This window comes from Perna viridis, chromosome 1 (assembly GCF_037379345.1).
Source record: "Perna viridis isolate PV_CMFRI_1.1 ecotype Kerala chromosome 1, ASM3737934v1, whole genome shotgun sequence".
Classification (NCBI taxonomy): domain Eukaryota; kingdom Metazoa; phylum Mollusca; class Bivalvia; order Mytilida; family Mytilidae; genus Perna; species Perna viridis.
The window spans coordinates 14,189,877-14,202,182 of NC_142445.1; the positions used below are offsets into that span (position 1 = coordinate 14,189,877).

Below are 12,306 nucleotides of genomic sequence, written 5' to 3' on the forward strand. Positions count from 1 at the left end.
TTGTCTGTGCATTATAATGGTAACACTGAGTGTTTTGGAGTAAAATGTAAAGAAGTAACCCTACCCCACCGAACAATCGCTTAAACTTACATAATTTCGATTTTTCAATTGTGTCACAAAAATCTTGGCCTTTTGACCCAGTGGGGTACAAATATAGGGTGATACTAAAAAAGAATCTGAAAATATTCTTTGGCAACAAATTGATTTGGTTATAAAGGTACCTGAAAAACAACATGAAGTTGATGAGGGGGGCACGGTGGACCCTCCTAGCCCAAGGACTATTTATGGTGCATAATATTTATCTCTTGACTACTGGGAAAACCAGTTTTAAAATATTCAATACACTTTGGCTATTTATAGCGGAGACGAAACATCTTTGAAAGGGTATGAATTTCATGACATCATTGAATGTACAAGTCAACACTAGGAAACTTTAATAGCTGGTATGTATATTAAACTAAACCCTACATTCTCTGAAACAGCTACACTTTTACAGATCTTAAATTTAGTAAGTTATTAAAGCATGTTCAAATTTAGACGATTTTGCCACGTAAAAAAGCAAAATATTGTGTCTATTTTTCATGTGATTGGATAATAATTTTGTCTGACAAAAACTTATTATCATGGTTTGGCTTTTTCTTTTTATTCTATGATAAGATTATTGTCCATTTTTATCAGGGGATTTCATCCATCAGAAATGGAAGATGGAGTTACTTTTTATTACCACGAAGTTGAATTGTTAGAAAAATTGAGAGAACAAAAAGAAAGGCAGTCAAATGTTTGGATGTAAGAATAATTGGTGATGAAGGACAGGTAATTGTTGTTTAATGAAAGAAAAGAAACCTTTCAAGTTTAATAATTGTAAGACGGAAAGATTTTATTTACAAATTTTCAAACATTTGTGTTTTTATTCCCATTTCCTAAATATTTAAATTCAAAGGTTCATGATTTGAAATCAGGACAAAGCAGTTTTTGGCGAAAAAAGATAAGTGGTTCGGAAAATGATCATACAAATCTGATCTTGCAAAAAAAGCGTACATTTTTAAATTTCGGATTGCGATTTTGATTTGCGACGAAAACATTTGATCACAATTTTTCTGTGTAGAGTTTACCGTGAATTTTGCAATAAATTGCCCCTTTTTATTTTCTAAATAAAAAAGGGATGTTTTGAATCTCAGAAACTGGAGTTCAAACATTTTTCGAGTTTTACCGACATCTAATTTACCCTGTTACTTTGTCATTGTGTGACACAATCAAGCGAATATCTGCAATATTAAGGATTTTATTTTCGTTTGATGTTGGGTTATATTGAATTTAATCGGGAATGCACGGTCTCTTTTTTCCATTTGTATATTTAAAGGCAACCTTTAATCTGTATCGCAACTACATATGTCGCAGTTAGTTCAGTCTTAACGTTGGTGTATTTAACCAACATGACATTGGACAATTCATATTATTTTGTACGTTTAAATACATTTCCAAAAAATAAATTGTGAAAAATACATTTATTTGAAATCCTGATTCATTTCCAAAAGCTGTTATTTAAATGACGTTTCAATTCCTTTACCTATCTTCAAAAATATGTTAATTGTCTGACATGTCAAGACCTGTCCCGTCGACTTTTCTACAAATTCGTTTCTAATTTCAATTTAAGGTTTTGAAAAATTCTATTTTTTTTTGTTTCAACATAAAAAGGGTATGTGTAATTGATATGTCGAGTGGGTGAAAAATAATCTTGAAGAGAGAATATAATTTTTAAAGTATATTTAATACTGTGCTTGAAATTAAATTTGGGTTGCCACTTCCATTTTTAAAATCTGTCTTTAATTTTAACGTAGAAACTAAAGGCACGCTGGTGTATACTTATGTCGTGTCCATTTTTTGAAAGTATGTACAATAGCGGATTGATAGAAAAACAGATTGGTGAGTAAAGTGTTTCAAGCTGATGATTAAAGCTAAATAACACATCTGTATAGGTTATGTTAGTCTCGTCATGTGGCTCTATGGTTTCACGAGAATGAAATCTGTCAACCTGTCAATCTTGTAATCGCGATTCTTCTAAGCCGCTATATGTATTTTTAGTTACATGAAAGTGAGAATAGCATTTGTAGATGTGCATTTATACGTACAGGCAATAACTATTTTCCAATGCTTGCGGAGTTGTAATCATGCCAGTCAAAGAATCCGTTCCTTACAATATAAGAGCAACTCCTCATTAAAGGTTCTACTGATTGTGAAGAAATTTTACAGGAAGGCTCGATATAATATGTAGACTTTTAAGCAGAAAAGAATAAGATTACATTTCAATGCACGCAAAGATAAGTTAGATACTACATCTAAGGGTTAACATTTTCGAAACTCGTAAACCAAACCCCTTGTTAATCGCTCAGTTGATTTCCACGAAATTGTAAAGGAAGGTCAGGCATCATGTAGGTTAATAATGTCAGGTTGGTATGGATTATCCAACTTTGTAAGGATTTAATATGACGAAGTCCACTTGAAGTATAGGTATGATTTTGTGAGCTTGCTCCTCACAGTATTTCTAGTTGATGGTACATCATTTCCGTGTAACATTTGGGCAATTTACATCTTCTCTCTTTTTCAGGTATTGTTCATCTTAAGTCTAAAAAATTTCACGCCATAACACAAGCAGTTGATTTTCTCTATAAAGGCCGCAGTGATCTCAGCATATTAAGTTTTTCTGAACTTGATGATCTTCTTGAAGTTGCAGATTTCATGCAGATTGAAAATCTTAGACAGAAATGTATTGAACAGTTATGGCGCTTTATCCCAGATGAAAACAATAGCATGGGTTCTGTCATTAAATCAAACTATTTTGAGATGTTCGTTTTTGAAAACTGATTTTAGTGATTTTAGAAATTCCTAAAGATTTAGTGAAATCGTTACTATCCCACAAAAGTTTTTCTCATTTATCACGTGATTCGTTTGCTAAATTTCTGATTGATTGGATAAAGTTCCGTTTTAATCCAAGAAAATTTCAGTTGAATGAACTGCTTTCACACATTAAGATAAAAAAACTAACGTCAAACGTGTTAAAAAAACTTAAAGAGGATGTGCGAAGCTGTAGGAAGTTGTGATAAGTATCTACTTAGGTGTAAAAAAGAATTGCAATCTCGAAAATTGAAAGACGGACAAGGAGATTTCGAGGCACTTAACCCGGAAGTTGTACTAATCTCAGACGGAATATTGATTTGATATTACAACTTAGATTCAAAGATGTTTGGAAAACTTTGCAAATTGCCTGTCAAAGGAGTTGATTGTTCCTTGGTATCTGCCTACAATATGTTTCTTTATGTTGTGACGTCATATCCAGTCAGAGATATCTCATTGCAGTCTTTAAGTTTGTATAAATTTGATTTAAGAAGTAAAGTTTGGACATCGCCGATTTCGTTTGACTTTGATTGTTTTGGGACTAATCATTTCAAGGTTTTAAACATTCATTTAATAAAGTACAAGATATATCTATTTGTAAAAGTAAACACAATTAACAAATGTAAAATTGTGATGGTCGAATGGACTGCCGATAAAACATACCCCAAAACTGAAATTTTCATCTGTTGTGAAGAAGAGGAAGTTCAATTTTCAGTCTTGAAAAATTGCAAAGTGGCAATTTTTTGTGGCGTTCCACAAGTTTATCACAAAAATGAGAAGTATGGATATAGTTCATTGTTTACGTACGATATTGATTATTAGAAACTGTCTGTTATAATGAAAGGATTTCTGAATCCCGTTAAAAATACTAAACTCTTAAGTTATGGTAATGATATTTTCTTGCTGAATTTAGTTGCAACTAGTGGTATAATGCTTCAGTATGATGATAACAGTGAAACATACAGAATTGACAAATATTCTAAAATTTTAAAGAACAATCATGCGCAAAAATGTTGTGTTATGGTTGAAGGAAAAATATATGAATTTGACCATAAAATTATGAAGATATACAATTTGAAAAAATGTAAAGTCAGGTCGTGCGATTATTTAGACATTAGCAGGCGGCTACAATACCAGAAGTATTTACAAAGAGCGTTCCGATTTCATCCACAAGAACATTCCATATCAGTTTGTAGATGCCTCGGGAGATGACTTGTTGTCACGCAATTTGTTCACTAAATGAATGTAACAGTGAAAGAATCAGCAAGCTTTTCCGATGGATCAAACGATACTGTATTTTCAAGTTTAAGTTACGATGACTATTTTGAAGAAAACATCTCACTAGAGGATGGTGCTTTTTTTAAGACAATAGTATTTCTTTTTCACACAGCTCAGACAATTTTTTCACAGACGACGAATGGTAATGAGACATTACTGTATAAAACCATGTTTCAGTCAGTTTATTTTTTACTGTTTCGTTATTCTCATGTTTGAATTTTGCCATTATATGTAGAACGGTAATATTTATCTCCCATAAGCGACAATGGTAAAACCTTTGAAATAAATATCTCTTTAAAACAATGACGGAGCTAAAAACTGACTGTTCTGGTCATATCTTCATTTTCCTAACTAAAAATGTGAGCCAAGTCATAGCATAATCGTCACGTTTCTTTGATATTTTAAGCAGATGATTTGTAAGGTCAAAGAGTAATCAAGGAAACCAAGGTTATAGCGGTAATCAAAAGAATGTAATCCAGGGACAAAGACCAGATATGGAAAACAGACATACACAACAAAGAACATAAAATAACTAAAATCATACATACAAAGTAACAAAAGCAAATGAGCAACTCGGACTCCACTAAAAACTGGGAGCATGGACCAGGTGCATCGGTAGGGTAAGCGTTCTCTGCTTTTTTAGAAATACCCGCCAAGTTGCTCATAAAAAATCAAGTCCGGGGTAGACAAACGAGGAAAGGTAAACTATGACCCGTTGAATAAATCAGTTTTCATGGAGCTGATGGATATATCATAACGATCCACGAGTTCATGATGACGACCATAAAACTTCTGTAGTGATGACTTCAATCTTGTAGCAACCTAACCCTGCTCCAGAAGCCTATTCACTAGAGTTCTAGTGCGATACAAAAAGTATGCGTAGTTTCGGCAAGCTCTGGCATAACGTATGAGTTGTGATATGAACACTCCATACGCAGGAGCAGAAGGGATGTTGCCACAGATGAAAGGAAAGTCATCACGTTTGTCGTAAAGTTTGGACAATAGTTTTCCTTTACCATCGATTTCTAACTGTAGGTCAAGATATGAGGTTGACTTCACAGTGTCTGTAGTATCCTTTATCTCAAGTTCTTTTGGGTAGATGCGATGTATCAAATCCCCGAAATTAGGATTGTTTAAAGATAACACATCATCTATATAGCGGAAACTGAGATTGAAGGATCTAGCCAAACGATATTCTTTCTTTCTGATCAAATCAGCTATAAAGTCAGCCTCATAAGAGTGAAGAAATAGGTCAGCAAGTAAAGGAGCACATTTTTTCCCATTGGAATGCCGACCGTTTGTTGAAAAACACGTCCATCACACTGGACAAAAAACAAACAAGAACAAAGCTAGAAGAAGTATACTGAAAAAAAAAGAAAATCGATATATTTATTATACTCTAAATCATCATTGACTAATACAATTTTATAAGCCAGGCTATATTTTCAATTTATTAGATTAAAGGACTGAAATCCTATTATTTACAAATGTAGAATTATAAACGCTTGGCCAAAAGTTGAATAACTGAAGTTCCTCAATACTTGGTAATTTAGATGAAGGCCAACCCTGTCAGAAATTTCATTTTCAGAAAATCAATACGATTTGATGAAGTGCAAAACATTTAAAAATGACTTGGTTTTTAAGTGCGATTGCACTTAGGGATCGAATATCTGTATTTGTAAAAACAAGGTTTAAAGAACAGACAATCATTTGAAACTCGTATCTTTTACGAATAAATCTATCAAGGGCAATTGATAAATCCATCAGACTTTGTTTTAAGAAATGTTCTTTATAGACTATATTTCCCTAAAAAATGGGTGAGTAACACCATTTTTAATGAAGAACCTGCAAGTGCTTTTACATTTTTGTATCAAACTTTTGTAACTGTGATGACGTCATTTTATAGGATAAAAGTATTTGAATTGAACTTATTTTAAACAGTAGTTTCCGTGCCGTGGACCTGAAACGTTGATATTGTCTCGTCAGCAATAATTTTATAAAGTAAAGCGATTTTTTTACAGTGGGATAGCGGTGTTCAACTTCAGTCAAATGCAATTTTAGAAACTATCAATAAGCAGATTGTAATATTTTTTGAAAAAGATCATAACTCATCAAATGCTAATAGTTTTAATACAATTTAGGTACAAAATCATGAAGTAAATCGAAAATGTTACAACCCTTTATCATTTTCAAAAAAAGTAAAACATTTTTTTACAACAGTTTATTAAGCAGTGAAAAGCGTTCCTCATGTTACTTTATGTTCTTTTTTGTTCTGTTTTCCATGTCTGGTCTTTGTCCCTGGATTACATTCTTTTGATTACCGCTATAACCTTGGTTCCCTTGATTACTCTTGCTTATCCGTATAAGTTTCGAAATATTTGTATTAAAAAATCATGACTTAAAAAACATGCACTCACACACAAAAGCAACATTGATATAAAAACTTTGATTGAACGTCATTTCCTTTTGCATTTTCTATCGACGTCCGACGTCTTAAAACGCTTATTGTACGAAAAACATACAAAAGTCTATGACAAAATTTTGGTATAAACGATTCCTGACTAAGCAGTTCTGACTTCTAATAACTAGGTCAGACAGAAAAGTAGAAATTCTGATTAAACTGATATATATAAACTTCCAAGAATGACTTGATTAGTTTGAGCACTACACAAGGTATGTCTTAGTATAAAAAAGATATTCTGATCAGCCCGCTGAAAAAGACCCTATGTACCTTATTTTGATGTGGTTCTGGAAATTAGAAAATGAAAATGGCTTTGATCATTTCGGTAATTTTCCATATTCATTGAAAATTTGATTGTCCACTTGACTTTATTTGGGATTCGTTTTTCTCTATGGTTTAATCGTTTTATCTTTTTCATGGATGGCTGGACATTTGCGATATCACACCATGAAATATAAGGATATTCAACTTTCACTCAGTATTAAACCTATTATTATCACATACTAACTCTGCTCCTTTCCTAGCCGATTTGTTTTCATATTCATACGAGACTGAAATTCTTCATAAACTCGTAAAGAATAAAAATTTAAAAGATGTTAAATCCGTTAACTTTAAATACTGTTATATTGATGATAAATTGTCCATCAACAACCCATCTTTTGGAAAATGGTTACCGTCAATATATCCACAAGAGCTAGAGATAAAAGAGACTGAATAAACAGCTTGTTCTGCATCTTTTTTGGACCATCATCTTAAATTTGACATATCAGCACTAATTTTTTTGATGGAAGAGACGACTTTAATTTCAATATCATAAAATTAAATTACTTGTGCATCAATACCCCTTCTTCCCCTGCATATGATGTTTATATTTATCAATTGATTCGCTACGCTAGAGCAAGTACGAACTACTCTGATTACCTTGAACACCATAAATATCTGCGTAGCAGACTCCTAAACCAGGGGTATGAGGAAATGCGTCTCTAAAGATCTCTTACCTAATTTTATTTTAGATATCAGTCCTTGGTTAAAAAATACTCTGTTTCGTCTAAAATAATGAGTAATGATATTTTTTTGTGTAAATTGTTCCTTGTGCTGTTGTAAACGTTGATTTACCTATTGTGACAATAGCATGCAAATGCTTTTTAATGGCCACTGGTATATTCACGCCGCAATGGAAGAGGGGGTTTAACGCACAGTAAAACCTGGATTTAACCCACCATTTCGTTTGACATGCATGTACCAGGTCAGGACCATTGCGGTACTAGCTGCTCCGATGTTATAATATCTATTTTGCCAGATTTATTTTGGACTGGACTTGATTATTAATCGGATAAGTGTTCGGTAATTTTGTTGTCACTCTTACTTATTGACCGATGGACACTCGGAAGGAGTAATCATGGGAACCAAGGTTATAGCGGTAATCAAATGAATGTAATCCAGGGACAAAGACCAGACATGGAAAACAGACATACACAACAAAGAACATAAAGTAACTAAAATCATACATACAAAGTAAAAAAAGCAAATGAGCAACTCGGACTCCACTAAAAACTGGGAACATGGACCAAGGTGCATCGTCGTGATGCACCTGGTCATGGCAATACGTCATGGCAATAATTTTTGCAATCATATGTCTATGACGTCACCAGTGTCTAGCCATCCAAGAAGTAGATGAAACACCTAAATCATAGAGAATTCTCACTACCACTAAAAATCAAAATGTGTATCTGAACACTGCAGTAAGGTTCCCTAGTTAGGAAACACATACAATTGCTTATTTGTTTGCATTAAGAAATATATATTTCTTTATACATTCAAAAACATTTACAAAAACGGTAATAGACTTATCGAATGTTCTTCTTCTGTAACGGAAGTAAATTTATACTCTGAAATAAAGTAACACTTACAATGTTGTGATATGCTTTGTTATTTGTTTTTGTGTCTTGATAATTATAGGTCTTATAATATCAACTCGAGTTATTTAGTTTCAACATCATAACACTCTGTGAGTTTGTTATGGTGTTTTGGTATTAAATAGAAAAGTTGATATTTTGCAATGTTCAACTTTCACGAGTTGTTAAATCTTTTTCTCTATGACTCCTTTGGAATATTATGAGCGCTTGACATTCGGCATCTAGCAATCGTCCGCCTAGGACGTCACCCATAGTGTCGGTGAATAACGTAATAACGTTAGAAACGTCACAACGTCGCTTTCGACCAATCAAGTTTTATAGAAAATGATACACAATCACACAACAGCCAATCACAAAGTTGAAATTTTATATCAATACTGCAAATCACACCGTCCATACTTATCAGTCGAAGAAGAAGACAGAACGACCAATTCACAGAGAATAAAGATTATGATGCAAAATTCCTGTACAAATATCGCCTAAGCTAAAGGATTTACATATTGGCTGATCAAGTTTGAATGCGTGAAGGAAGAAAATATTTTGTAGAGTTTTGTAGAAAGCAATGATTTTTACTAATGGTCAGCATTAAATAAATTGTTTGCATTTACTGCACATATGTGTATTATACGATATTTACTTACCACTCTGAAAAAATATTTTTTTTTTTATAATTACAAACAAACATTACTGAAAAACATTGATATCACTCAGGGTAAAACAATGCTTTTGAATTAATCTTATCTTATATTTTTGCAAAAAATGTAAAATGCAAAAACTTTTAAAAATATTTTTATGAATTTTGCTTATGAATTGAAGGTTGTAACTATGAAACAATGTTAACCATGCCCGTAAGCACTTGTAGTTTCATTTGGCCAATTGCATATTTGATGATGTATATCACCCTTAGTGACTCCTATTAGTAATATTTATTCAAGAGGCAAAATGTACTTATCCTTCCGCATCACCTGAGTACCTCATGGTTTATCAAGGTTTTTCCGACCTTCACTTTTTTTTTTAATTTTGCTATTTGGTCTTCGAATGTTTTCATTCCAGCGTTGTTTCGTCCAAGAATTTCTTCCTTTGCACCCTTGGTATCGATATACATCTTCTTGTGCCACATGTTGTTTTTGGGTGACGTTTGAAGTGAGTATTTTCAGAAAAGGTGCAAGTCCTAGTTTAAATCGCATTTAAGAATTTAAAAGAAACCAGAATTTGAAAGCGGGGAAAAATGAAACAAATGATTTAAATCAGAACCATAAGAAAATGCAAATAAAAATATAATAAAAAACCTTGACTTCGCTTTCTCAGGTACAGATAAATCCACGCTTTTATTGAAGAACTCGCATGGGCATACTCACGTCATTTACGGTATGTATCTGGAATGCGGTAATGGCCATTGTAATTTGTTATAAACAATGGGAAATTCAATTCAATAAAACGTTATTTTGTAAATGATTGAATGTATTACACCTTCCGTTGAGAAAAGCGGATTATTCTACTGTCTTATAATCTTCATTTTCCAAATACTGTAGACAAACTTATTTTCACAATTCGAATTCGCTATAATTATATCATGTATTTTATTATGAACGGACTTATTATACGCGGCAATATGTTTTTCGCAATTTTTTGCAATTTTCGAACAAAACTCTATTCTATACCTCTCACTACACTCTCTTTACAAAACAAGTCTTGACACTCCTGTTTCTCTTGACCCTACCTCATCATTAGACAAACTTGTTGCCATCGTTTTGGATATTGGTTTCCACAGACTCTTTAAACCAGTTTGTGTGAAAAGTCAAGATGAAGAAAAACGATCACCTCTTCCACTACCGTTTGTCAACGAAGGTATAAATGCAATTAATTTTGCTAATATCCTCCATCACAACAAAATTCTCCCATATTTCAAAGACAAATCAATACCGATTATTTCATATTCCTATACTTCACCCATTGCATCCAAAATTTTCAATTACCAAAGGCTATTGTAGAACCTCGAGATTGAGAACTTCAAGGCTAAACCACATGACTGTTCTTGCAAAAACACTCCATCCAAATATGGTCCTTCTGGTCACGTCGTTACGGGAGATTTAACCATCATCGAAAACGAATCTCTCCGTAATATCCTTTCTAAAGGTCTAAAATACCGTGAACCACGCTCCATAAATTGGAATTATAACTTTAAAGTTCTTATGGATGCAGTGGAGGACTATGCAAGAAAATGGATAAAACGAGAACATGTAGACATTGATTCTCTGTAAGGCTGTGAGGTCGTGAGGTCTTAAATTTTGAAACGAATGAAAGTTTTAATTAGGTCAATGACTGCCAATGCTTTCAATGACGGGGATATTATTCATTGATTGCTAATCGATTATACGAAAAATTATATTTCTAAAAATGTTGATAAAAATGATACAAATTTTAATATATGAGTAAATAAGATTTATGTTCTAATTATTGTTTACGATAATTTGTTTATTTTTCATTGGAATAAGTGCTTCTCAAAATGTGAATTATTTTCATTAGAATGATAGTTATAGATTGGGTGCTATAGAAGATATCTTCAACTTTCGTTAGAATGATAATTCGGAATAGTCGCTAGAAAGATATAACAGTATTTTCACCGAAATAATAATTTAAAAAAGTAGAAATTGCATGATAACACAACGATGGCATTCGTCGCAATAGAACTAAGAAATAATATGACGACACAAAGACCGATTGGTGACCAACATCATCTCTGGACTGTTGGTCAGCAGGCTTAAGGAACATATGGTGGGGTTAAAGTTGTTTTATAAAGCCTCAATCATTTCTCTTGAATGTAAGGTCAAAATTGAACTGAAACAACAAGAAAACTCAATCATTTATTCAATTCCCTCCATAGAATATTGAAAAACAACCTATCGACAACCCCCCCCCCAAAAAAAAATTCTGATTTCCGAATACTTACTTATAGCTCACACAAATTGTATAAAAGAGTGACGAAGCCATGTTGTTCATGGTATGAAAAGTAAGAAGTATTTAAATGCTAATTGTAGCACCAAACTTGTAAACAAAATTATGAACCATGTCACCCATGTCTTAAAATTAAAGGGGTGTGTACGATTTTATTAAATACGGCCCTGATATTAAAATTAATATTTGATCGGTATGGATATTGCAAAATATTAACAAATTTCATGGAAACCATTGTGATACAAAATTATCCTTAAAAATAATCCGATCTATAATCAAGTCAAGTCCAAATATGTCGGGTAAAATAGATATTACACCACAAGAACAGCTAGTACCGCAATGGTCCTGACTTGGTACAGGCATTTCAAACGAAATGGCAGGTTAAATTTAGGTTTTACGGCGCGCTAAACCTCCTCCTTCCATCGCGTCGTGAATGTACCAGTGGTGATTTAAATAACATTTGCATGATATTGTCATGATCGGTAAATCAACAGTCACTTCAGCACTAAGAAAAATTTACAAAAAAAAACGATCATTACTCATCATTTTAGACGAAATTGCGTATTTTCAACTAAGGTTTGATATTAAAAAAGGATTTGGTAAGGGACCTTTTGAGACGCATTTCCTCATACCCCTGATTCTGGAGTCTGTTACGCAGATATTTATTTCGTTCAAGGAAACCAGAGTAGTTAGTACTTGCTCTAGCGTAGTGAATCAATTGTTAAATATAAACACTACATGCAGGGGATGAAGGTATATTGCTGCACAAGTACGGAAAATTTAGTATATTAAAATTAAAGTCGT

The 12,306-nt window shown here is 32.9% G+C and overlaps 1 protein-coding gene across 2 annotated transcripts; it reads left to right on the forward strand.

Moving 5' to 3' along the window:
* The first annotated feature begins 357 nt into the window (after nt 1-357).
* LOC148627368 (kelch repeat and BTB domain-containing protein 2-like) lies at nt 358-4,428 on the forward strand. Of its 2 annotated transcripts, XR_015919310.1 has the most exons (3): nt 358-443; nt 679-813; nt 2,606-4,428. XR_015919310.1 is itself a non-coding variant. In XM_088564662.1 (2 exons), the coding sequence occupies exons 1-2, from the start codon at nt 1,866-1,868 to the stop codon at nt 2,860-2,862; spliced, it is 315 nt and encodes a 104-aa protein (XP_088420788.1). In that variant the 5' UTR covers nt 1,847-1,865; the 3' UTR covers nt 2,863-4,428. The 2 variants fall into 2 exon arrangements, 1 of the variants encoding a protein (XP_088420788.1); XM_088564662.1 differs by lacking the exons at nt 358-443; nt 679-813 and adding an exon at nt 1,847-1,923.
* Nucleotides 4,429-12,306: the final 7,878 nt, after the last annotated feature.

Excerpts from the sequence above, each read along its gene's own strand:
- LOC148627368 (XM_088564662.1), top strand. The coding sequence starts at position 1,866 with ATGTCGTGTCCATTTTTTGAAAGTATGTACAATAGCGGATTGATAGAA. Across the intron at positions 1,924-2,605 it reads ATTGATAGAAAAACAGATTG|GTATTGTTCATCTTAAGTCT; the intron begins GTGAGTAAAGTG and ends TCTCTTTTTCAG.